A 27,697-nucleotide genomic window follows, 5' to 3' on the forward strand; every position below is an offset into this window, starting at 1 on the left:
ACGCTGAGTAATGGAAAAGGCTATAAGTGATCACCCTGTAGGTGACAGCCTACGAGACCGATAAATCTGTGTTTTTGTTGGAGGACAAGACACCTGTCAGCCTTGACCCGGGTTTAGTTCAGGCTCCAGTGATGCTGATGTATTCTCTCTCAGCCCAGGATGCGGACGTGAGCCTCTGTCGCTGCGAGGGTGGCGTAGAACTCGCCCTGCAGTATGCCAAAATGTGGTGCCGATATGCAAAAGACCTGCTGACCTGGATGGATAAAAGAATCAGCCTGGGTGAGTTTTTACATTATATTTGTTACTTGTTTCACATTTTATTTTTATGATTTGACAAATAATTATTGCTTTTTAATTATTGATTATTACTGGAAACCTAAAAATTAGGCTCTCAATCAATACAAATATTTATTGAATTAATTGCAATTAATCGCATAAAATAAATCAATATTTGTTAAATAAATAGGCCTCCAAATAAAATGAAAATAAAATAAATTATTTTCTAAATTATTATAAATATAATAGATAATAATTCAGATAATTCAAAAACATTGCATTTTTGTGGCAGACGAGTAAAGCATTTATGAGAGTTGACATTAGAAGTCAATATATTGAATGTTTTATTTTCATATCACTGAACATAAGCAACAGATGCACTGTCAACAACAACCTATTTTGCAACTGTCCGTGGTAGACTTGGGATGTTCTCACAGGACACGTTCTTGCATTTCTAGATATTTTTCGAGCATCTCACTGTGGTTGTGTCGTGTTTCACTGGTTTTCAGAATTTCTAGCCATAAACGTTGCATTTTTAGGGGGCTGTGTCTAGTAGAATGCAGTCTGCAACTTTAAAAACGTTAAAAAACGCGTCTGGAGACCCATGCACCCTGCTTCGTCCAAGTCTGTTGCATGGACAGCTGCGCATTGTCTGTTCTGCTGGAGCTGTGCTTAATGCCCCTTGCTGACTGAGACTCGCAAAACATGAAGGTGGCACTTGAAGCCTGAATTGAAGCGTTGGTAGGACAATTCCTTATTTCAGAAAGTCTGTACAGTCAGGGGGCATAATTAATTGTGTTATTTATAATTTTCTTTGCATTTTTAACGTTATTTTATATGTAATTAATCAAGTAAATTTAATAATTTACTCACCCTCATGGCATCCCAGATGTGTACAACTTACTTTCATCTGCTGAACACAAATTAATATTTTTTGAAGAATATTTCATTGTAGGTTCATACAATGCAAGTGAATGGTGGCCAAAACTTTGACGCTCCAGAACCACATAAAGGCAGCATAAAAATAATACATACAACTCCAGTGGTTTAATCTATGTCTTCAGAAGTGATATGATATGTGAGGGTGAGAAACAGATCGATATTTAAGTCCTTTTTATGATAATTCTCCACTTTCACTTTCACATTCTTCTTATTTTGTTTTTGGAGATTCTTGCATTCTTTGAGCAAAATTTTAAACTTAAAGTAAAAAAGGATTTAAATATTGATCTGTTTCCCACCCACACCTATCATAACATTTCAGAAGATTTGCCACTGGAGTTGTATGGATTACTTTTATGATGCCTTTATGTATTTGTTTGGTGCTTCAAAGTTCTGGTCATCATTCACTTGCATCGTATGGATCAATAGAGCTCAAATATTCTTCTTAAAGTCTTTTTTTGTGTTCAGCAGAAGAAAGAAAGTCATACACATCTAGGATGGCATGAGGATGACTAAATTAAGAGAGAATTTCATTATTTAGTGAACTGTCCCTTTAAGCTGGGGCAGGAGAATGTTTTTTAAAAATTACACACTTCACCTTTAGATAGAGGAACATACATCCATTATTATTTTACTGGCCCTAAAACCAGAGAAAACTAAAATCTCAAGTAAGAGGTCTTGAATTTTTGCTGACACGTTATGTTTAGGCTGGATTTTTTTGCAAGTGTTGAGTAATCATAGTTATTTTCTGCCTGGAAGAGAAGCCAAGAGACCTCTTCCAGGAAACGGCATAAGCATCTAAATTTGGCTCTCTAAGAAAGTTTGACTTGTGTTGAACTACACCTGTAATATGATTAAGAAGCCTTTAACACATCCCTCAGAGCTTCCCCTAGTGGAGAGTTACTGCAATCACACGTCTCAATTCTGTAACTACAGGAGCAGTCGATCTGGAACCCAATATTGAGACAAATTACAGAAAATGAACAGGAAGATTTTGAGGTTTCAGACCAGGCAGGTGAGAGAGATGAATCAGGCATTAATGGGCCCTGTTTATGCCCTCACATACATGCAAGCCAATAAGGATCCATTCCAATGTTTTCCCTTGTAACTGAAGCAGCAATTTGCTTGTTTTTAGATGTTAATGCTAAATACACTAGCAGCCAAAAGTTTGGACACACTAATAATTTATAGTATGACATTTTTGGATAATTTTAAAGTCATCAAAACTATGAAATAACACAAATGGAAGAATAATTAAAAAAATCAAAGATATTATTATAGGCACAGTTGATATTTCTGTAGAGAATTGCATTAAAGCATACGCCTTTAGATGATAGGGGTTTTAAAATCTCCAATTTCCAATCTTTTTACTGGAAGTGTCTGAAATATACACTTTATGTTCACAGCAGATTTTTTTGACACTCAAATATAAAACAGTACTTAGCTTAGAATATGAGACAGTGCCAAGTCCAAACGTCAATAATAATGAAAAAATACAACAGTGGATGCATCCAGTACATTGCCACACCACCAGTGCAGAATTCCTGGAAACAATGATGCTGTGGCCTGATTCCTTCAGTGTTTATCCCACGAGAAATTCAATATCCTATTTTCCATTGAAGCTGTAATGGTAATGGGTTATGGCTTTATTGATATTTAGAAGCACTCTGTTGAGTATCTATCAATACAGATGCAAACTATTTCTATTGGTCAGTCGTATTTTCCATTTGGTATTTTTTGCTTACATTAATCTATTTGAATGTACACTTACAGTCAAAAGTTTGGACAAAACTTCCTTTTTTTTATTTTTACTATTTTCCACATTTGAATATACATAGAAACTATTAATAACACATATTATGCAGTGGAAAAAAAATGTTAAGCGATTAAAAAAAGATTTTCTATTAAAGTAGCCACCCTTGGTCTAGATAACATCTCTGACATTTTCTCATCCAACTTCATGAGGTACCTCTGATGCTGGTATTTTAAATAGTTTTTAAATAAGTATTTAAATGTAAATCTTTCGATTAAAAATTTGAGGAGATGATGAGAAACAAGTAAGTCCAAACATTTGACAATGTAGATGGCAATGCTTCTTTTATTCGATGTCAGTCTCAGCACATATAAAAAATGTGACATAACAGACACCCTTATGAATATGTATTATGGTCTGATTCTGAGCATTATATGCAGTTCAGGATTCTGAAACAATTTTTTTGTTTACAGAGCAAGAGTTCGCGAAGAGTATAATGAGGGCAGCAGATGCAGCCAAATCATGCGTTGCTCAACAGGTAGAAGAAAAAAACTATAAAATGTAACTGTTGTTTTATTTTCTGTTGCATAGAATTCATGGTTAGCCACCCTCATGCATGTTTCTCCATAGGAAATGATGCCTCTGCAGTATATCTACACTCTGGCTCTGGAGCACGATATTAAGAACAGCACAACAGCCAAACATACTGCTGAACTTCTGCAACAGCGCTGCTACCAGGTACATAAGAATATTCCGATAGTATTCCGAATTTGGTCATATTTTGAATATATCAGCATCATAACACATTTGCATGATTGCCATAAACCAGATTAAGCCAGTTATTATGGTTTATTAGAAAACTGTCAAAAACCGCATGCCTATCTATACTTTTAATATCAGCAATTGTATCATGTAAAAACCTTATTCAGAATAACCTCCATAACTGATCATTTAGTTATATCTCCACATGTCCAAATATCTCCACATGTTTACATACAAACAGATGTTAAAATTCAAGCTATTAAAGAAACACATTTTTGAAGCTAGAGGGAGACTTTATTTTAATTCATTTATTTTTTGTAACATTTTGCAAACATTAAAGGAATATTCCGGGTTCAATACAAGTTAAGCTCAATGGACAGCATTTGCAGTATAATGTTGATTACCACAAAATATTATTTGAACTCATTCCTCCTTTTCTTTAAAAAAACCAGTGAGGCACTTACAATGGAAGTCAAAGGGGGCCAATTTTTGAAGGTTAAAATACTTTTTCAAAAGTTTATCAACAAGACGTAAATAATATGAGTGTTAACATGATTTTAGAGTGATAAAATCACTTATTAACCGCATCTGTAAAGTTATAGCTGATTTTACATCTTTGTTACTGTGACAACATATGATGTCAACAAACCCTAAAACCCTGAAACAACTGTTAAAATGTAAATGTAAACAACTTTACAGCTCAAATAATACATGAGTTTAACAGAAGAATTAATGTGCTTTTAAGTGCTTTTATACAATTATAAGCTTCACGTTTCTCCTTTTAAACCCTCCAAAAATTGGTCACAGTCACTTCCATTATAAGTGCCTCACTGTAACCCAGATTTGTGCTTGTTTTAAAGAAAAGAAAGAACGATTCAAATATATTGTTTTGTGGTGATCAACATAATGCCACAAATGCTGTCCATTGATCTTAAATTGTATTGAACCCAGAATATTCCTTTATAAGAATTGGCATGTGTAGAGGTCTCATGACATATGTTGCTAACACTTTACTATAAGGTTCAATCCGTTAACATTTGTTAATGCATAAAGTACCATGAACTAACAATGATCAATATATATTTTTACAGTGTTCATTAAACTTGACTATTCTAAACAAAATGCAATTGTTCATTGTTAGTTTATGTTAGTTCATAATGCATTAACTAATGTTAATATAAACAATTTTTGATTGTTAAAAATGTTTTAGTATATGTTGTAATGAATATTAACCATGATTAATAAATGCTGTAAAAGTATTGTTCATTATTATTTAATGTTAACTATAACTATTGTTAACAAAAGGAAGCTTTTTTTTGCTTTTTTTTTTAATTCATTGCATTCTCATGTGTCATTGTTAAGGAGATGAATGAGAATTAAAGAGCAGATTAATGCAGCATAATAAATGGAGTCTCCTGTATTTCCTGAATAGAATAGCAGATGCGTGTCCTGGTTTATTCGGATTACATGCAAACAGGAATGTTCCAATAGCTGTGCAGCATATTTAATGTCTTTTTCAGCATAAGCGCTTAATCAGAATCTGGATCATAATCGGAAAATGATGCGAATGTAAACATAGTTAATGTTTTTAATAGGGATGTCCCAATACCATTTTTTTTAGAACGAGTATCAGTACTGATACTTCATTTTTGGTACTCAGCGATACCGACTCTGATACCTGTAGTGCTTTTATACAGAACCTCACAGCACAATGAAAATACAACATTGGAGTTGTATTTTGTCAAATAAAGTTCTGCATAACAGAATATCACAGATGTTAGATACTGCTTAAGTCTAATACAGTTACTACTGATTTATTAGTAGTAGTAGTAGAAGTATTACAGTGAATTTTACATAACATTACAGTAGTGATATATTTCTGTCATACTTTTTCCTATAAATGTACCTTTATGTACAGTCAGGTCCATAAATATTGGGACATCGACACAATTCTAATCTTTTTGGCTCTATACACCACCACAATGGATTTGAAATGAAACACAAGATGTGCTTTAACTGCAGACTTTCAGCTTTAATTTGAGGGTATTTACATCCAAATCAGGTGAACGGTGTAGGAATTACAACAGTTTGTATATGTGCCTCCCACTTTTTAAGGGACCAAAACATTTGAATTACATGCAAACTATATACATTATTTACTGTATCTCATTAAATCACAGCTTTTGCAGTTAAATAATCTCACTACTATTTAAAGTGATTTTAATATGCTGAATGTTAGCAGATGGTATCAGTATCTGGACATCCCTAGTTTTAACATTCTTTGCATTTCAAAGGCTCTCTCTGCCAAGAAGAACGAAATCGACAAGTGGCGGCGGGAATTCAAAGAGCAGTGGTCCAAAGAACAGAAGAGAATGGTCAGTTCTTTGCGCTGAGATTGATATGTACATTTGTTGTGGCCAGAATTTCCAGTAATGTGTCTGATGTAATGTTTTGTGCATTAGAATGAAACAGTGTCTGCACTGAAGAGAGCGCGGCAGCAATACCTGCAGCGTTGTGAGGATCTGGAGAAAGCCAAAGCCATGACTGCAAAAGCTGAAGAGGAGACAGGGGGATACAAGACTCTGGACAAGAGGAGGAAGTCAAGAGATGACGCCCAAACCAAGGTAAGGATACAGTATTTATATTCCCTGCAGGAAAGAAAATCTGTTTAAACCAGCGTAAATTGGCCTCCCAGGCTAGTCAGGCTGTTTGGGACACTTTTCAGCTGGCCTCCCAGCTAAACCAGCTGAGCACCAACTTGGCCAGGCAGAAAGACCAGCTTAAACCAGCTAAGTCCTGCAAACCAGTCTTGGCTTGAAGATGTTTTTCTCAGCAGGTCTTCTTATTTGTCAGACTGGTCACAAGCATTTCTTGCTTCATCAATTCAAATAAACAAACAAACATGTAAATGTATTTTTTTCCTTATGGTCTCTTCAATACGATTTTCATCAGTATTCTGCTGTCTAGGTTATGGAGGCTGAGCTTCTGTACAAGCAGTGTGTGCGTGATGCTAACAACCATCATGAAGTGCTGGAGAAGGTGAAGGAGAGAATCATTGTCCACACCCGCAAGCTCATCTGTCAAGGAGATACTGTGTTAAAGGAGGTTGGTTCGTATATTAAACTTCAGCGTGTAACTCGTCCTGCAGTTTGTCCTATGAACATGAATGGTACCTTAAATTGGGTGCTTTATTGAGGAAAAGTGTGATTATAACTTTGCAAAGCTATCAGACTGAAAAATGAAAATTCTCTCATTATTTACTCTCGCTCATGCACTTTCTTTTTTCTGCTGAACACAAATTAAGATTTTTACAAGAATATTTCATCTCTGTTGGTCCATACAATGCAAGTGAATGGTGGCCAAAACTTTGAAGCTACAAAAAGCACATAAAGGCAGCATAAAAGTAATCCATACGACTCCAGTGGTTCAATTCATGTTGTCTGAAGAGATATGATATCTGTGGGTGTGAAACAGATCATTATTTAAGTCCTTTTTTACTGTTAATTCTCCTTCCTACACAGTAGGTTACAATAAGCATGAAGAATGCAAATCAACCAAAAACAAATAAGAAGAATGGGTGTTAGTCTTGGAGTACGGTGTTAAAGTTAGTTTTTACTCCAACACCAGTATAGTTATAGTAATAAAACAATAATAAATGCTGAAATACTAATTAATAAGTTTGGCACGTTTGGGTGTTAAAGGGATATTTCACCAGAAGACAGTTATACACATCTGGGATGGCATGAGGGTGAGTAAATGATGAGAGAATTTTCCTTTTTGGGTGAACTATCCCTTTAAGATTTTTAACTGCAGGACGATAAAATGGACATGATTTGCACATGCACATTTGCCATTTATAGGTACGAGAATATCATGGAGATTTTGAGGTGTGCTCTTTTGATTTAACACCTTAGCAACTGCATAACAATGTGCTAAATTAACTCAGAACACCATAGTAACTGCATAGCAATGCCCTGGCAACAGCTCGCAACACCATGGCGGCGAGTTTTGCCTGGGAAAGCATCACTCACATTGCCTTTAGAAAAATTTCACAGGCTCTTTCATTTTCTTCTCTCAGGCAACAGTGAACATGTTCTATTACCAGCGGCAGCAGACGGAGCCTGTTCCTCTGGGGTACCAGAACCTGGAGCTCACCTGCAGGCCCTGTGAGCCAGGTGAACCCTACCTGAATTACATCTTTGGGAAGCATCTGCCTGACCAGCCTCTCCAGAACTTCATATTCCAGGAGTTCATCACTCAGGGCAAGAGGTGAGAGCACTTGTAGATATTATTTGAGACTTCAGGATTCACCATTCACTCAAGACCACTCAGTCAACTAGATAATTAGATGAATAGGAATAGGAGAGCTGTCAAACAAGAGGTGGAGCTGGGGATGGAAGAGGGTGATTAGTGCAGCTTACGTCCATGCAATGCAAAGACAGCAGAAAATAATGAATGGTGGACTTAAAAATAACCTCTCTGATATGTGTCTGAATTGTAGTTGGTGGACTTCATGATCAGCTGAGTATCAGTAAGTAAGCTTGACGAACATGACCTGCTAGATCTAATGCAATGCTTGATATCTGCAGTTAAACTGAATCATTGGATGATTTCACACTGTAGCAAATTTTCAATATCTCAAGGCAATGGTGATGATGATAATTCTAGCATATTGATGCTGGTCTATATTCATGTACTGTGGTATTTACAGGATATTCCAAGGTACTTCAAAGAATACTACCATAGTACATGTCCAAAAACATGGTAGTACCATGGTGCAGTGTCCACAAAATACATTGTAACACCATGAAACTTTTTTGTTAGTTAAATCTCATTTCATTACTGAACTTTAAACTTATTTTTAGGTTACATCATTATGGTTTTTATTGTAAAAGGTATAGTATCAGCCGAGGAACACTTGCAAACCTGCATCAACCAGCTGCTAAAACACACTGAAGCTTAATTTGGAAAGTACAGGTCCTTCAGAACCAAGTCGATACTAAAACAAAAAAGCAGTACGAGTTCTACCAAGCGACTCAATTCTGACTGACACACAACTGATTCCAAATGCACACATGCTTACGTGAGCACATGCCGTTGCGCCATTTACACTGAAATGGACAATTATGTTCAAGTGTGATTATAAAACCACAAAAGGATGCCATTTAATTAAATAAATATGCAGTCTGCATGTGCTGCGCGCTTAAAAGTGAATGTATGAAGCTGCTCATATGCAGAAAACACATTTTATGAGTATCGCACATTGTACTTGTTGAAGTAGATGACAGAAGGGAGCACTCATTCACTGTGAAGCTTGCAGCGCATGCAGACAATATGTATTTATATCATTAAATCGCGCATTTTGTGCTTTAATAATTACACTGGGCCATAGAACCAGCGTCTTATACAGAGGTGTGAATCTACCATCATTAAAACACAGAAACGGAAAAGTCTTCATGTTGAAATAAATGCTCGATTCAAAATATATGCTTGATGTGTGAAATTGAAGAAATCGCAATAGAAACATATCACTACTGTATAGTAGAATATAATATATACTGTAATAATAATCATATTGAACCAGTATCTCCCAAGCAAGAGTTTTTATAATGAGATGCTCTATTGTGCAGCACGTTATTTGATCAAAATAAGGCCAATTTTGTGTTTTAAATTATGCTGTTATGATCTTTACTGAAGCACTATATTTGACAAATAAAATGCAATGTTATGTTATATTTTCATTTGATTAAAGTTTTATGAATTCATTTGATTATACATAATTTTTGATGATGAAATTGAATCATATGGAACGGAAAACAGAATTTGGGGGGAGAAAGCGAAATGTCGGAAAAAAAAACTATAGGCTAAAGGAGTGTATTCAATAGCATATTACCTATTTTTTTGTGGTATCGAAATTGGTATCGAGAATTGTGAAATTTTACTGGTATTGGTACAGACTGCTGAAATTCTGGTATTGTGAAAATCCTAGTGGGAATAAATGAATTGCTAGCAGACAGTCTTATGCAGACAGTTTAAGGGTGCATACAATTAAATGCATTTAAGGGTGCAAACTTTAAATGTAACCACATAATTGCAGTGGAATTTTATATACCAATTTAACATGTATTTGTCCCGTTATTGTTCACAGATCCCCAACATCAGGCAGGCGAAAAACAAGCAATGCTCCAAGTTACCAAGATTCATATGCACTACTCGATGATTTCAAACACAGCAGCAGTTTAGTAGATGGAAGTATGTCTAAATGCCATTGTCAAAAACAAAGAGATAGAAACCAAACAAGGATCTAATGTCTCCGTCATATAATGTGTAGAGGAGCATTAAAAAAGACTCCTCAGTTCAGTTGAATGGCACCTGAACATTTGAATGTTTGTTGAAATTCAGGACGACCTGGCCACAGTGACAGTGACAGCAGAGGAGGGAGTCTCGAATCTCTGTCCAGTCCAGGTGAGAAAACCACTACATTGATGTACCTGTACCTTATCAATTAACATTTGATCACTGTACCACCTAGCTACTGTAAATTAGGTACTAATATGTCTTTATAACTTTCCTGAAGCTCATGGGAGCCGTAAGTTGCCAAAAACCTCCTCCACAGGAACCATGTCTTCAGACGATCTTGATGAGAAAGACACTCTGCAAGACGCAGGTACAATATGAGTCACTCCTGCTTGGGGACATGCTACACTTTCCACAACCTGCAAGTGTTTTTTATAGCTGAAATTGCAGTTGTTGGACTCTTCCTGATCTGTGTGCAGAGAGTGAAGATTCTTTAGCTGACAGCAACGGAATGTTGAGTAAACCACGAACTGCGTCACGTGCAGCCGTGACACACAGACTGAGGAAAATGAAGAGCAAGATGGTCAAATGCAAGCAATGCGAGAACTACATTCTGGTCAATGGGATTGAGTGTGAAGAGGTGAGTGCTGGAAAAGGGGTGGTTTAGCTTATTGGTTAAAGATTTGAGCTGAAACTGAAAGCTTAAAGAGTTTTGTCTTGTAAGGAGTGAACTATGAATTTTCAGTGTAGAGTGTCACAGTCGTGCACACTTTTTCTGGGTTCTGGAAGTATTTTCCCTATTCATTTTCTCCATTGGCTTTTCAAAGAATTCTTCAAAACAGAGTTCTAATCTCAGATGTAAAAATGACCAGCTCCAGTCAAGACATTGTAAAAATGTATTTGAAACTAAATGTGAAAACCTGAAAATTAGGACAAAGTTACAAGACTGTATACGTCTTTTATGGAGGCATGAACTCACCCCATGAATTATTGAGAATGACATATTTGAATGTGAAATAACTCGCCAAAATATAAAACTGTTTATAGTCAATTGATTACAAGTTTAAAATGCCACATATTTAAAGTTTATTGCAGAATATTCCAATATATATGAAAATGTCTTTTTTGGAGAGTTTAAGAAGACATGCTATAATGCTTTAGGATTGTGGGTAGTGTAGTTCTTTGTCAGATATATGACAAGTAAACATCTTTGAAAAAAAAAGTTTAAGTCATATTGACTTGTAACTTCAACAGAAGCATATCATTGCTTAAAGGGATAGTTCTCGTCATTTAAGCACCCTCATACCATCCCAGATGTGTTTGACTTTCTTTCTTCTGTAGAACACAAATGAACAGTTTTAGTTGTATTTCTCAACTCTGTTGGTCCATACAATGCAAGTGAATGGTGACCAAAATTTGAAGCTCCAAAATCCACATAAGGGCAACATAAAAGTACTCCAGTCTACTCCAGGGTTTAATCTATATCTTCTGAAGTGATATGATAGGTGTGGGTGAGAAACAGATCAATATTTAAGTTCTTTTTAACTATAAATTCTCCTCCCTGCTCAGTCAATCTCCACTTTTGTTTAAATTTCCCATTCTTCTTCTGCTTTTGGTGATTCACAGTCTTACTGCATATCACCCCTAATGGGCAGAGAGGAGAATTTATGATAAAATGACTTAAATATCTCACCCACACCTATAATATCTTGTCTGAACTCATGGATTTAACCACTGGAGTGTTATGGATTACTTTTATGCTCCCTTTATATTGATTTTAGAGCTTCAATTTTTTGGCACCCATTCACTTACAGCTGAACTATTCTTTTAAAAATCTTAATTTGTGTTCTGCAGGAGAAAGAAAGTTATACACATCTGAGATGCCAGGAGGTTCAGTAAACGATGAGAGAATTTTCATTTTTGGGTGAACTATCCCTTTAAGTAAAGCATTTAACACAGATTACTCCAGGTGCTCTGTACCTGTAAAAAGTGTACTGGATTAAAGTGTCAATTTTGAAAATTTTGGATTAAATTGTCATCTGAATGAATAGCTAGTAAAAGAAAAAGAGCCACTGATTTCTGTGTGCATTTGTCAGGAAATGGTAGACTGATGGTAGGCTTCTCCTCTCTTGCCAGTGTGGCCTTGCAGTCCACAGGAAGTGCCTGGAGGTGTGCCAGATAGAGTGTGAGCACAAGAGGGGCTTTATCTTTGGGGTCGAGTTCTCCCTGCTGCCCAGAGACAGTCCAGATGCTGTGCCCTTCGTTGTCCTGCGATGCACTGAAGAGATTGAGAGCAGGGCTATAGGTGTTCAGGTTGGAACCCATTAAAAAGATAATAAATGGATCTTGTGAAAATGTTATAAAGAGACTGACAAAAAAAACAAACCAGCTAAATCACTAAACCAGCTTCTACACTGTTCTGTATTATTAGTGGTGCTTGCTAATGAATTCATCATTATTACCATTGCTCATACATAGCGATTAGCGATTTGAGCAAATGCCTAACCCTAAGTATTAAACTTTGGTGCATAACTCATCCTCCAGCATTGTTTGTGCTACAGACATGAATGATACAAAATCATGTGGTTTGTTTACTATTGCTTTTCTAAGTGATTTTAATTTTATCTTCACCTGAAGAAAAACTATTGAAATAACCCCATAGACTTACATTGAAGGAGGGACCAGAGTAATATTTAAGGACCTTAATATCATATAAACTGGTGGATGGGGCAGTAAGCAGTGGTGGACGAAGTACACATACCATGTACTTGAGTTAAAGTAAAGATACTCAAGGTAAAATATTACTCAAGTAAAAGTAGAAGTGCTGCCTTTAAACATTCACTTGAGTAAAAGTACAAAAGTATTTGCCTTCAAATGTACTTAAGTATCCAAGTACTATGATTTTTTATGGCCATAATGTCCTATTATAATTTGTCACAAGACTCTTAAGACGCTTAACTCAGTCTACATGAAGACTAATGTCACTCTTGGCACACCAATCTATTAATAAAATGACATTAATTAGTCATATATATATATATATATATATATATATATATATATATATATACTGACGGAGTGGTGGTGGTGGTGGTGATGTAGTGGTCTAAGCACATAACTGGTAATCTGGTAATCAGAAGGTTGCTGGTTCGATCCCCACAGCCACCACCATTGTGTCCTTAAGCAAGGCACTTAACTCCAGGTTGCTCCGGGGATTGTCCCTGTAATTGGCCTCTGTAAGTCGCTTTGGATAAAAGTGTCTGCCAAATGCATAAATGTAAATGTAAATATATATATATATATTTGAATTGAATACATTTTTTGTGTGTTTAATTTTGGAGGGAAGGGGACTGTTCCCATAAGGTATAATACATTTACAGTATTTACTGTATATATTTTTCTCGAGTGTCTATGGTCATAATTATTATTAATTATTAATAAATATTAATTTATTAAATATTAATAATTATTAACATCCTAATGTCATGATACATTCACAAAAACCTGCACAACACCATTAAATATATATATATATATATATACACACACACACACACACACACGCGCGCACACACATACATAGAATATATATATATATACACTCACCTAAAGGATTATTAGGAACACCATACTAATACTGTGTTTGACCCCATTTCGCCTTCAGAACTGCCTTAATTATACGTGGCATTGATTCAACAAGGTGCTGAAAGCATTCTTTAGAAATGTTGGCCCATATTGATAGGATAGCATCTTGCAGTTGATGGAGATTTGTGGGATGCACATCCAGGGCACGAAGCTTCCGTTCCACCACATCCCAAAGATGCTCTATTGGGTTGAGATCTGGTGCCTGTGGGGGCCATTTTAGTACAGTGAACTCATTGTCATGTTCAAGAAACCAATTTGAAATGATTCGAGCTTTGTGACATGGTGCATTATCCTGCTGGAAGTAGCCATCAGAGGATGGGTACATGGTGGCCATAAAGGGATGGACATGGTCAGAAACAATGCTCAGGTAGGCTGTGGCATTTAAACAATGCCCAATTGGCACTAAGGGGCCTAAAGTGTGCCAAGAAAACATCCCCCACACCATTACACCACCACCACCAGCCTGCACAGTGGTAACAAGGCATGATGGATCCATGTTCTCATTCTGTTTACGCCAAATTCTGACTCTACCATCTGAATGTCTCAACAGAAATCGAGACTCATCAGACCAGGCAACATTTTTCCAGTCTTCAACTGTCCAATTTTGGTGAGCTCTTGCAAATTGTAGCCTCTTTTTCCTATTTGTAGTGGAGATGAGTGGTACCCGGTGGGGTCTTCTGCTGTTGTAGCCCAACCGCCTCAAGGTTGTGCGTGTTGTGGCTTCACAAATGCTTTGCTGCATACCTCGGTTGTAACGAGTGGTTATTTCAGGCAAAGTTGCTCTTCTATCAGCTTGAATCAGTCGGCCCATTCTCCTCTGACCTCTTGCATCAACAAGGCATTTTCGCCACAGGACTGCCGCATACTGGATGTTTTTCCCTTTTCACACCATTCTTTGTAAACCCTAGAAATGGTTGTGCGTGAAAATCCCAGTAACTGAGCAGATTGTGAAATACTCAGACCGGCCCGTCTGGCACCAACAACCATGCCACGCTCAAAATTGCTTTAATCACCTTTCTTTCCCATTCTGACATTCAGTTTGGAGTTCAGGAGACTGTCTTGACCAGGACCACACCCCTAAATGCATTGAAGCAACTGCCATGTGATTGGTTGATTAGATAATTGCATTAATGAGAAATTGAACAGGTGTTCCTAATAATCCTTTAGGTGAGTGTATATCTATATATATATATATCTATGTTATGGGAGCAGCCAATTTCTCTCAAAATTAAACACAAAAACGTATTAATGCAGTGTTTCTGCTACTCCCCAGAAAAAAAAATGCTATTATATGTAAGTCATTTTAGTGTCAACATAATAAGCAATGTACATTATGCGTACCAATAATTGCTGCAATAATAGCTGCTGCTCTCTGCCCCGCTTAAAATCATTGGCAATGCAATTTGTTTGGAACTATTGAGAGCTACACGAATCACGTGACCGCGCGGCGGCGAGATCACTGTCGCAACCGTCTATGTTCGCAACTCTCATATTTAACGGCTCTGGGGTGCGTTTCCCATACAACGACGTAACTTGCTGCTCCACTACCGTAGTACGATGCACTGTTGAAGAAATCAACTTGCTAGTCACGACTGTTTCCCGAAACCGCAAATTGGTTGTTCAACCACGTTGGTTAATGATGTCACACATGTGGTGGAGTAAAAACTACTTTTAATGAATCTGTTTGCGATCGAATTAATGCTAGATGTTTTGCTATAAATTACGGACATGTCATCTGAGGACTATCTCATATTTTTCTCAGTTATTTGCTTTATTTCCAGATTCAATCATAGGCTCGTTCTTACGCACTAGAGCACGTTCACACATGCGCACTCTTCAAAAACGGTGCTTTAAATCTATTGACAAACTAAAAGACATAAAGGACATTTGTATGTCTTCTAAATAAATGATACTGATTGTACTGAATGTCATCTTGCTTATTTGGCTCAAGATAATAATTTATTAAGCCCACATGTTATAATAACAAGAACCTCTGCTTCTAACCTCAGGTCGAGAGCTGTCGTTCCAACCACACAACTCTGCGATGCTGTTTGCGAATGTTCGTTGGAATGATGGTTTCGGGAAACACCGACTCGTTGAACTATGATGGTCAGGGTATATTCTGGCAAACCGTTTGCCAATCACATCTAGCAATCGGCAAAGCAAAATGTGGCACACGCCATTTACCAACAAGCGATGGGTAACTCGCAAAGCACGATGTTCCTTCCCGTTTTCCCAGCACGATACCATAGAACGGCATAAAGAGGGGTGAGAAGTAAGAGGTGGGGCACCAGTTAAAACATTTCAAAGTTAAAGTTCACGCAAACAGGTATTAATAGACAAGTTTTAGTCAATAAATATTGATTGTTTATAGCTAAATCCAGTGTTAAAGTAGAACACAAACAATCTGCTGGCTATATTTGGAACATTATAAATCCAAAGTGTACGGTCACTTCCACGTATTCGTTCACGTTCCACGTATTCGATTGGCAAACGGTTTGCCAGAATATACCCTGACCTATGATGATAACGACGGAACTTGCGACCACAGTTGGCTAACAATGCTTTTGGGAAACGCACCCCTGGTTCGCGCTTAGTAGATGCCGCCAAGGCAAGTTCAAAACAAAGCGCACGCGCTGTACTGTGATTGGTGGCTCGTTTGACCAGTTACGTTTTTATCCACTCATAAATAAAAAGGAACGACTGATTTTGAAAATGTAGTAGAGTAAAAAGTAAGATATTTCACTTTGAAATGTAGTGGAGTTAAAGTAAAAGTCTCCCCAAATTTAAATACTTCAGTAAAGTACAGATACGCAAAAAAGCTACTTAAGTACAGTAACGAATTACATTTACTTCGTTACTGTCCACCACTGGCAGTAAGCAACAACTACAAGCACTCAGAACACCTTAGCAACCACTTATCAATGCACTAGCATCGTGCTGGCGAGTTTTACACAAGCAAGCAACCCTCACTTTTTTCAGAAATTGTAAAACTCTAGTTGTGTTTACCCTCTTGTTCTTGCCTCCAAGGGCGTGTACAGAATCAGTGGGTCCAAGCCTAGGATTCTGAAGTTATGTCAGGCCTTTGAAATCCAGAAAGACCAAGTTGACCTTGGTGACCTCTCACCTCATGACATCACCTCTGTTCTCAAGCACTTTTTCAAAGAGGTAAAACAAAAAGTGTTTTATATTTGTTGTGTATAGTTTACATTTTGTAAAATAGATGGATTTTATGTAATCTGACTTGAATTTAGTGTCTAATATTTTAGATTACTTAAAGCACATTTAATGGTCTAGAAAACCCTCACATGGCCAACACCTCATCTTCCTCTTTTACAGCTTCCAGACCCATTACTGACCTTTGATCTTTATAATGACTTTATCAATGTGGGTAAGGAGATTCAGAGGCTCAGTGAAAAGGACCACGCAGCTGAGACTGTTGGGATTGTGGAGAGGACTGTGGTCAAACTCAAAGAGCTTATTGGACGATTACCTCTGTGCAACTACAACACAGTGCAACACATGATGGCCCACTTAAACAGGTACTGCATGTGAAACGGCACTCTTGTAAACCAATGGTTCTCAAAACATTATGTAACATATTACACTTTAAATTAGTAATCAGATTACATTTACTGAATTTTAATTAGGTTAATTACTTTAAAGTACATTACTATGTCATTATAAGTACATTATATATATATTCCTGAAATAATATTACTTATGTAGAATACATATAAAATATGAATTATGTTCATTATGTATGTCTATTTAAGTTTCTGTGAAATCTGAAGAGTCACTGATGTGTGGGAAACATGTGGTGTTGAGTGTATGACTTTAGTGCGACAGTGAACAAAGAGGAAATACAGACGTTATTTTCAACTTGTTCAGCGGAAAAACATTCCTGTGAAAGTATTTTTAGAAATTAACTTAAAAGTAAAGTAATTAGTAAATTGATTACTTTTCCCATGAAGTAATGAATAGTGTTATTTGATTACAATTTTGAAATCATGAAGTAATTAGACAATAATTACAATAAAATAAAAAGGGAGGGGACAATCCTCCCCATATCTTTTTGACTGTTTGACTGTTGTTGACGTCAAAGTATTTTGGTGCAAATTCATCTGTCACCTAAAGGGGTAGTTCCCCCAAAAAGGAAAGTGCTCAGATGTGTATGACTTTCTTTCTTCTGCAGAACACAAACAAAGATTTTTAGAAGAATATTTCAGTGTAGGTCCATACAATGAAAGTGAATGGTGATCAAAATTTGAAGCTCCACAATCCACATAAAGCAGCATAAAAGTAATCCATAAAACTCCAGTTTTTAAATCCATATATTCTGAAGTGATATGATAAGTTCTTTTTTACTATAAATTCTCCTCACTGTCCAGTAGGTGTCAATATGCACAAAGAATGCAAATTGTCAAAAACAAAAGAAGAATTTGAAAGTGGAGATAAAATGTATCTGCTTCTCACCTACACCAATCATATCGCTTCAGAAGAAATGGGCTAAACCACTGGAGATGTATTGATCAATTTTATGCTGCCTTAATGTGCTTTTTAGAGCTTCAAAGTTTTGGTCACCATTCACTTTCATTGTATGAACCTGAAGAGATTAAATATTCTTCCAGAAATCATAATTTGTGTTCTGCAGAAGAAAGAAAGTCACACATATCTGGGATGGCATGAGGGTGAGTGAATGATGAGAGAAGTTTCATTTTTGGGTGAACTATCCCTTTAAGGTAGGTGCAAACATGGACAGGTTGCATTCATACTCAAAACCCTTCAAACAAAACGGTAACACTATTCGGTTACACTTTATGGTAATATTTCATATTAAAGGTTCCATTGTGTAACATTAGTTAATGCATTAGGTATCATGAAAAAACAACTAACAATATATTTTTTACAGCATTCATTAATCTTTGTTAATGTTAGTGTGACAAGACTGTGGAAGGTAGTGTTGGGATCAAGCCCACCTTAGTCGAGTCTGAGTCAAGTCTGAGTCTTTAAACAATTGAGTCCGAGTCGAGTCTGAGTCCAAAAGTGGTCGAGTCAGACTCAAGACTGAGTCCATAACAGGCCAAGTCCGAATTAATTTGTTAATGAATCTGAATAAAAATTGTAACCATAAACTCAACTTCAATATTTTAAGCTTATTTTAAACTTCACAACTAAGAAAAACTGGAAAAATTGGACTCGTGGCTCAGACTTGAGTCCGAGTCCAAACTCGAGTACCCCAACTCTAGGGGCAGGTTCGTAATTCTCTACCAAGGAGGAAACAGGAGCCGGTCAAACAATCCAATGCAAAGATTTTTATTTTTACACTCTTTAGTTAAACATAAATCAAAATATGCTTTCCAGCATAACACACGAAGACAGTTGTGTGCGACTCACTCTCTCACTCTCTCACTCTATCTCACTCTCTCACTCACACACTCACTCACTCTCTCACTCTCTCACTCTCTCACTCTCTCTCACTCTCTCACTCACACACTCACTCACTCTCTCACTCTCTCACTCTCTCTCACTCTCTCACTCACACACTCACTCACTCTCTCACTCTCTCTCACTCTCCTTTAAAGGCCAGATTACATGCCAGATAAACATAGATTATGGTGAACACAGTGTGTTTTGCACAGTTATTGGCTACTGAGAACATGAAACCATAGAAATTCAATTTGGCACAACAAACAATTTTGGGACAATGTTGGGTCGCCATTTGATGTCCTATGTAACATCTGGGTCCTGAAGCAAAACCAGTAGAGAACAACTGTTCTACATTGCATTCAATTCTACTAATCTGTGACTCTTGCATTGTCTGTTTAGGGTGGCAGAACATTTTGAAGATAACAAGATGTCTCCAGGAAACCTGGGCATTGTGTTTGGCCCCACCCTCATGCGGCCTCTGGTGTCAGGGGACGTGTCAATGATTGCACTTCTGGAAACCAGCTATCAGGCTCTTCTTGTGGAGTTCATGATCTCACACTATGACACAGTATTTGGTTCCACAACAAGATCCAGCACACCCCCTCCACCTCCCCCCACAGCACCCCTCCCAGATACCCCACTCAGAGCTTCATGCCCCCTTTCTCCTACCAACAGTTCCCCTCAGGACCCTGGAGCCTCATCCAGAGAACGTCCACGCTCTTTAGAGGTAGGAAATAACAGCCCATGGACCTTTCGTTTTACTTTGCACAAAAAGTAATTCTTTGCTAAGTCTGCATAATCTGCATAAAGCCCTGTTCACACTGACATTAACTCAACTGGAGGTCGTAAGTAGGGCATTTCGTGCTGCTAGTTCCCCGAACATTATTGGTGGGTAGGGTGTAGGGCGATTTTATATACTGTAAATTGCTGCAGTGCATAATGCATGTTATCATGAACACGAAGAAAATATAAGTAGCTGGACATGCTCACAATGGAGTTCGTTCACTGATTCCTTCAGTCACTATTTCTGCAGATTGCTTATACAGTATACACCAGTAGGTGGCGACAAATGTGCATCTTTAATGTGTTATGAGTGAGTCATTGAATCCTTGATTGGTCTGATATATTAAAAAACACCAAGTCGTTCATGACCAAAACAATGGAAGTAAACGAGAATGATTCGCTTAATAGATTCATTCAAAAACACTTATTTGATTACAAACGAAACTCTACTAGCTCACAGAGCATCCGCACTGATCGTTGTCACTCATGTAACAGGAAATCGCCAACTCTCGTTTAAAATGAATGACTTTTGGTTACTTTGTTGCGACATGTCGCTGTCAGTTTGAACAGGGCTTAATTCTCCATGAGCAGTCTTTGCTTTGAGGTAGCTGTTGTCATGACGATAGTAAAAGCTCACCTCAGGTGGATCTCGAGCATCTTGAGCCTCTTTTTTCCTGTTTGTGTGCCTTAAATTGTCCTGTCATGCCCGTGGAAAGGCCTAGAGGGATTAAGCGCTTATGCTGTGAAGATTACTGTGCTTTGCCTGTTTGCTTGTGCTTTAAGCAGAGTCTTACCCCTCTTACACTGTGCTTGTCAGGCCAGAGTTGACCCCTGACCAGCTTAGTTACTTCAGGAAGGACTAGAGGAAAGAGCATGCTAATAGCAGCGCTCTTTTAACAGGAACAGTGCGACTATCTAAGAATTTGGATAAGCATGAACCAAAACAGAACAGAAAGATCAACGTTTTCCACACGTTAAGACTGTCTTAGTGCTGTATTTAGCTGCAAAATACTCAAATCCCACAGTATTCGATCAACACAGTTAACATTCCCAACATTGGCTATTATTAATATTATTATTATAAATCCTTATAAAAGCATTCCTATATAACAAACTATGATAGGACAAGGATTTATGCACATGTTCAAGGCAAAAACCTATTTCGGTCAGGCACTAAACTAAACGTCATGATTGTCTATAGTGGTTACAGCCTTTTAGTATATTTACTGTAATGCTTACTAATACATCTTACTTTTAATTCACTGACAATTTATTGACAGTATAATGCTATTACAATAACCTACAAATATTAATGATCGTTTGCCCCTGCCATATTGGCTCTATATTCAGAATGTTTCATTTTAACAGAATCGCAGTATCAAGAGAGATTCAAGCGAGGGTTATATTTCTGACAAGTCATCGTCCAATGAGGCAATGGACCAGCTGAGCCCAGAAGCCAGTGACAGAGCAGGTAGGCTGGCTTTCAAAAGACATTTAACAAAAATCGAGAGTTCTGGCAAGCTTGCACATTTTCTGGCAAACACTCATTATTTTCACATGCAAATGAGCTTTGTGGTAAACTTTTCATTGTTACCACAGGTTTGTTGCAGGTTCACCACTACCGGTGTAGAGCTTCAAACTTCTGGCAAACATATGCATCAAATCGCAAGCTCATTTGCATGTGAAAATGATGAGTGACAAATTTTCAGCAAGTTAGCAGCAAGTTTGCCAGAACTCTAGATTTTTTTGTAAGGTTGGTTTTGAGTGACGTTCATTAAGTCTAAATCAGCTGGCTGCTTGCACAAATCTTTGGTGTTTTTGCGGCAATGCCAAGCAACCTAAACATTTTTATGTCTGCACTATTTTCTCTACTGTCTTCATAATTTTGGCTACACTTGCTACAATCTATAAACGTGAACTATTGTAATTAGAACTAATCAAATCTTATTTATTTGTTAATAAACGCTTCTTCTTCTTCTTTTAAGAAATGGCTCTGTTCCAAAACCTAGTGTGCATAGACAGCATTTTAAAGCATCCTTGGCCATAGCCAAATTCTAAAGCAGCATCACATGTATCCTTTGCAGAAAGGACAATCCCAGAAGGTCATTCTGTCAGGTCAAATCAACCAAATTTTAGGAATGTTCCCAGCTGAAATTTTTTATTTTGTTTATGATTTTTCTGAAGAAAGATAAACAGAAATGATTAAATGGGGGTTGTGCTGTAGTAAAGACACGTCTGCTTAAATCTCTGCGTGCTCTTAAAGGCACCTCCGCCCCTGTAGCCCCCATTCTGTGCATGTCAGTGACAGTGAGGCACTAGAATTGAATGGGGGCCAATCCAAAATTGTAAAATACTCACTATTTCAAAATGATAGCAGAAATACATAAACAATATGCATGTAAACTTGATTCTAGCATGATAAAATCACTAGCTAACCTTTTCTGTGTAAAGTTATATCCAATTTGAAAACTTTTATGCCATGACGACGTAACGCTAAAAAGCCACAAACTTGTATTGAACCCGGAATATTCCTTAATGGGAGAAAGCCAAATGTGGGTCGCATGGAGTCCACAAATACACTTGCTTATTAAGGATAAGCAACACCTATATCTTTATAGATTTCAGAAAAATGAAAAAAAAAATTATAATAATAATTTTGAGCTGGGACTTTTGGTTGAGTCGACACTGAATGACCCCAAGTGCATGCTTGTGCTGCCTCTGCAGGCTTATGTAGAGCATTCAGAGGCAAAAATACAGTAAAACTTTCCAAATAATTCACTTTTGAGTTTCTATTTCAGTTAGTATGCTGCCTTAGAAGGCAGCTGCCTATGTAGGCACTAGACAGCAAGGATCTGGTATAGAGTCACTGTCTCATTGTTGCTTTTTTCTCTCAGTCCTGGCTATGAGGGCTGTCGCATCTCCTCAGGGGCATTTGGAATGGGCTGCAGAAACATTGCAAAGTCAATCGAGGGGTCACTTCAGCAGGCAGCCAGTGAAGTACAACAGACAGGGCTCGACAGGAGCACAATTACTCAAAGCAGACTCTCCAATGGAGGAGGAGACTTCTGATGGCAGGGAAGTACAACAGTCAAAGAGTGCCGACAGCAGTCACAGCTCCTCTCCTGAGCCCGAGACCCCCATGAAAACTCACTGCCGTCTACACACTCCAGAGTCTCCCAGCCTGGAGAAAAAGACTGGGAACACCCCTGAAAGTCAGACTGCACCCCATGGAGGGAGGAAAGGGACAGAATCAGGGGAAGTAGTTAAAGCAGTAGCCTCTCCATCCCAGGAACATTTGGACCAAATGGCCAAACGAAATACCAACCAATCGAATAACACCCTAGGGGGGAGAGAGAGACAGCTTTTGATCCGATCCCTAAGGAGGCGTCCGACAGAGGAGAAAACAGCCCACAAGTTTCTGTCTGGACTAAAGCTGAAACGCAGTGACTCAGAGAAGGGCGAGCAGCTCCATTTTGTTTGACACTGACTGAAGCAAAGCTAAAGTGTTTACCTGCTGATGGTGTTTCACAAATTCATTGGAGTAAATCCCATTTCAGGCTGTAAAGTCACAATATTTGAGTACGCTTGTTTTCCTGCTTTGTGGTGTGTGAAATGCACCGTAGTCAAAAATAACACCACTCTCACTGGACATTTAAGGCACAGATTTACCTGTTTATTTGTGTAATACATAGACAAAGTACTGTTCCTCGACCTCTCCTGTTCATATGATGCTGGAACATGACTCCCTTGGGATGAACATGCAAAATATGGAAACATATATTGTTTTCTTCTTCTTCTTTTTTTTAAATAAAAAGTTACATCCTTAACTAACCAGTCTGTATATGAAACAGTCTTAATTTTGAGTGTTTTATAATATTGTATAAATCTTTAGAATCATTTCCTGTATATACTAATAAACATTTAGACTGAAATTCGCAGTAACCTTTGTCACTTAAATAGGGGCAAACGTTGCCTAAATAGTATTCTTACCAAATCAGAATTCTGTATGCAATAAAATATGAATTGTAATTTATTATTTACGGCTTTCTAGCATAGTAGAGATGGAATTCCTTTTATCAAAAGTTATCTTCCTCCAGGGGGCGAATGGGGGCTCAGAAAGCTAAATCCTCCAATATTCCAAAATGTATTCCAATAAAAAGTACAATCATTTAAATCTATTCATTGGTATAAATGGAAATCTGACCCAGCAATCTCTGAAAATTATTAAAAAAATAAATAAATAAAGAATCCTTATCAAACTGTTATTGGTAGGGTACAACAGGGATAAAGGCCTTCTGGAGTAAAAGGCACTTTTGATATTATTTTCCTCCAAAACACTAAATAGCTATTAAAAACCACCACAGTACTTTCCTAAACACTTTGCAAAGTTTTGTCACTATGCACTGCAAAACTTATAACTTAACAATAACTTGCAATTTAATGTTGCTAATCACATTTATTTGACTTCTTTGACCTTTTCAGTTTTGTTCAATGTGATTAAATCAAAGGTTTTTCAGTAACTGTCCAATTTAAAGGAGAAAAGTAGTCCCCTTGTTTCAGGGGCTAATGGCCTCTCATGAAAAGAATACTGTAGATTTGCTATGAAGAATGTTTAAAGTTGGTTCACGCTGACTGATCCAATCACAATGGAATGAGATGTTATGAAATGCCAAATATGACTGGAATTAACACAGGTAGTGGTTATTATAATAATAAGCATTGTTTTAATTTGTTACTCAAAAAAGCATATTGCTGTCTTAAAAGTATTTGCATTAGTTGACAAATTTTGCCATATAACTTTTGCTCCCATTATATGTCTCCATCTGGGTGGCTTTTACAACAAGTGTGGGGTAGAAGGCCCCTTGCCTACCCGCTATTATTAAACAAACCTATTTTTTTATTAATTAAAAATTAATCAAAGCAAACCTATTTTTACCTGATCATTTAGAGAACTAAAGGGCTAAATCATTTATTATTATTATTATTATTATTATTATTAAAGCATAAATTATACAAATATATTCAGGAAAACTAATGAGCTCAAAAATTTTACATTAAAAGGGAAAATTCATCCAAAGATTAAAAATTCTCTCATCATTTACTCACCCTCATGCCATCCCAGATGTGTATGACTTTCTCTCTTCAACAGAACACAAACAAAGATTTTTAGAAGAATATTTCAGCTCTGTGAAATATTTCATACAATGCAAGTGAATAGTGACCAGAACTTTAAAGCTCAAAAATGCACATAAAGGAAACATAATAGTACTCCATACAAATTCAGAGGTTAAATCCAATCTGTTTTGAGTGAGAACCAACCAAAATGTGATACATGTACAGAGCACTAGATGACACTATGGGAAATGTAATCAAGCTTGAAATCACGATCACCAAGGAGACTGCTGTCAAGATTTATAGTGAAAAAGGAGGTATATTTTGGTCTGTTTTCATCCAAAATCCAAATGATTTTCTTCTGAAGACATGGATTTAACTACTGGAGTTTTATGGGTTACTTTCATGCTGCCTTTATGTGCCTTTTGGAGCTTCAAAGTTTTGGCCACCATTCACATGTATTGACCAACAGAGCTGAAATATTCTTCTACAAATCTTTGTTTGTGTTCTGTAAAAGAGAGAAAGTCATACACATCTGGGATGGCATGAGGGTGAGTAAATGATGAGAGAATTTTAATTTTGGGTGAACTATCCCTATGATCAAGTAAAGGGGGATGAAACACACATGCCCAAAAATACATAATAAATAAATAAGTTAAAATAAATAACATATATACATGCAGAGAGGGGAAAAAAAATCAGTGGAATTAAGAAAACATTTCTCACAGTGTTTCAGGAATCTGCCACTTTTATAGTTTTTAGTAAATTGTTGGGAATTTAAAAAAGACATCACATTTATAAATGAAAGCATTGGGTCGTTTCAGGATGCTTAACTATTTGAGGATATAAATTAGACCAAAGCTTCTGAGTTCACTTTGAAAAAAAATAAGCGTATTGATGTTTCATGATCCTCACAGAAATGAGCAGGTGCTGTCAGCATCCGCATTTTTAGACATGACATATCTTTTGCAAAATCTTAAAGTGGACTTCTTTGGCCTTATTGGGAATACATTACTTATGAGGCAACAACCATGCTTTCTTCCAGTCTATACTCTCAATAAAAGACTCCCAGTAGAAAATCTTGAAACAATTTGGTTTTTACGTTGGAACATTTGCAGAATAGGCTTATTATTACACTTCTTGTTAAATATATTGCATTTTATATCAAAGAAGACTCTTTTGCGTCACCCTTACTGAACATTAAGTGACTTTTGATAAGCTCAAATGGGCTGGCAAGCTTTTTCTATTTTTAATTTAAGGTTAATGATGCAATACGCTGGTGTCTGTATTTGGCCACTAGATGGCAGAAGTTGTAAAAAGTAAAATGTCTGTAAAACGTTTAGACAAGATTTATGTGGAGGAAAACATTGGGAAATTAAATCTCAAAGTTAAACGTTGGCACATTGTGTACGTTTAAAACACGCTTGTTTATTTTTCTGTCCTCAAACCTCGATGCCTGAATTATTGCCAGACGAATGGACACATTTTACTCATTGATGATCTATCGCCTATGTGTGAGCCAGCTTTAGAAAGGGGGACTCAGAACAAAAAATGCCACCAATAATGTCCTCAGAATTTAAAATGTGGGGGCTGACACTGATGTGAGCTACAGGGCCTGTGCCCTGACAAGTGCATGCGTTCTTCTACATCTAAAATGTTCTTTCTTTTAAAGTACAATAGGGCAAAAATTTTTAAAATAAATTCTGTCATGTTAAATTTAAAGGGATAGTTCACCCAAACATGAAAATTATCTCATCATTTACTCACCCTCATTCCATCCCAGATGTGTCTGATTTTCTTTCTTCTACAGAACACAAATGAAGGTTTTTAGAAGAATATTTCAGCTCGGTTGGTCCATTCAATGTAAGTGAATGGTGACCAGAAATTTGAAGCTACAAAAATCACATAAAGGCAGCATCAAATTAATCCATAAGACTCCAGTGGTTTAATCCATGTCTTCAGAAGTGATCCAATAGGTTTTAAGTGAGAACAGACCAAAATGTATCTCCTTTTTTCTATAAATCTTGACAATAGTATCATTGGTAATCATAATTTCAAGCTTGATTACACTTCCTATAGCGCCATCTAGTGCTCTGCACATGCATTAAGCACAGTGTAATCGAGCTTGAAATCATGATCGTGCCTTGAGACTGCAATGGCAAGATGTACAGTGAAAAAGGAGGTATATTTTGGCTGACTGGATTGCTTCAGAAGATGTTGATTAAACCATTGGAGTCGTATGGATTAATTTTATGTTGCCTTTATGTGAGTGTGTTTTTATTTTTTATTTATATTTATGTATTTATTTATTTGGAGCTTCAAAGTTTTGGTCACCCTTCACTTGCATTGTATGGACATGCTGAAATATTTTTCTAAAAACCTTCATTTGTGTTTTTCAGAAGTAAGTAAATCAGTCACACACATCTAGGATGGCATGAGGGTGATTAAATTGATGAGAGAATTTTAATTTGGGGGTGAACTATTCCTTTAATGATAATTGCTATATTACATATAGCCTTATCAGACAATAAACTGTTTATCTGAAACACAGAGAGAGAGAGAGAGAGAGAGAGAGAGAGAGAGAGAGAGAGAGAGAGAGAGTAGACTAGTTGCTCTGATACAATAGGCCATGTGCTTGAGATGTCTGTCTTTTTCTTCTACTTCTTCTTACCCCTCCCTGCTCTCCTCTTCTAGCACGAG

At 37.0% G+C, this 27,697-nt stretch overlaps 1 protein-coding gene across 1 annotated transcript in view; it reads left to right on the forward strand.

The window, feature by feature from the left end:
- LOC127648414 (GEM-interacting protein-like) overlaps positions 1–23,803 on the forward strand; it is a 39,592-nt gene extending 15,789 nt beyond the window's left edge. The window contains exons 5-21 of the mRNA XM_052133083.1: positions 154–279; positions 3,442–3,506; positions 3,599–3,706; positions 6,025–6,105; positions 6,193–6,354; positions 6,698–6,835; positions 7,809–7,999; positions 9,879–9,982; positions 10,133–10,195; positions 10,308–10,397; positions 10,507–10,667; positions 12,164–12,340; positions 16,703–16,840; positions 17,012–17,214; positions 19,502–19,829; positions 21,254–21,356; positions 22,780–23,803. Coding sequence (XP_051989043.1) covers positions 154–279; positions 3,442–3,506; positions 3,599–3,706; positions 6,025–6,105; positions 6,193–6,354; positions 6,698–6,835; positions 7,809–7,999; positions 9,879–9,982; positions 10,133–10,195; positions 10,308–10,397; positions 10,507–10,667; positions 12,164–12,340; positions 16,703–16,840; positions 17,012–17,214; positions 19,502–19,829; positions 21,254–21,356; positions 22,780–23,366 — 2,825 coding nt within the window. The 3' untranslated portion in view covers positions 23,367–23,803. The remainder of the gene's footprint in view (positions 1–153; positions 280–3,441; positions 3,507–3,598; positions 3,707–6,024; positions 6,106–6,192; positions 6,355–6,697; positions 6,836–7,808; positions 8,000–9,878; positions 9,983–10,132; positions 10,196–10,307; positions 10,398–10,506; positions 10,668–12,163; positions 12,341–16,702; positions 16,841–17,011; positions 17,215–19,501; positions 19,830–21,253; positions 21,357–22,779) is intronic.
- The last annotated feature ends 3,894 nt before the right edge of the window (positions 23,804–27,697 follow it).

This window comes from Xyrauchen texanus, chromosome 8 (genome assembly GCF_025860055.1).
Source record: "Xyrauchen texanus isolate HMW12.3.18 chromosome 8, RBS_HiC_50CHRs, whole genome shotgun sequence".
Taxonomy (NCBI): domain Eukaryota; kingdom Metazoa; phylum Chordata; class Actinopteri; order Cypriniformes; family Catostomidae; genus Xyrauchen; species Xyrauchen texanus.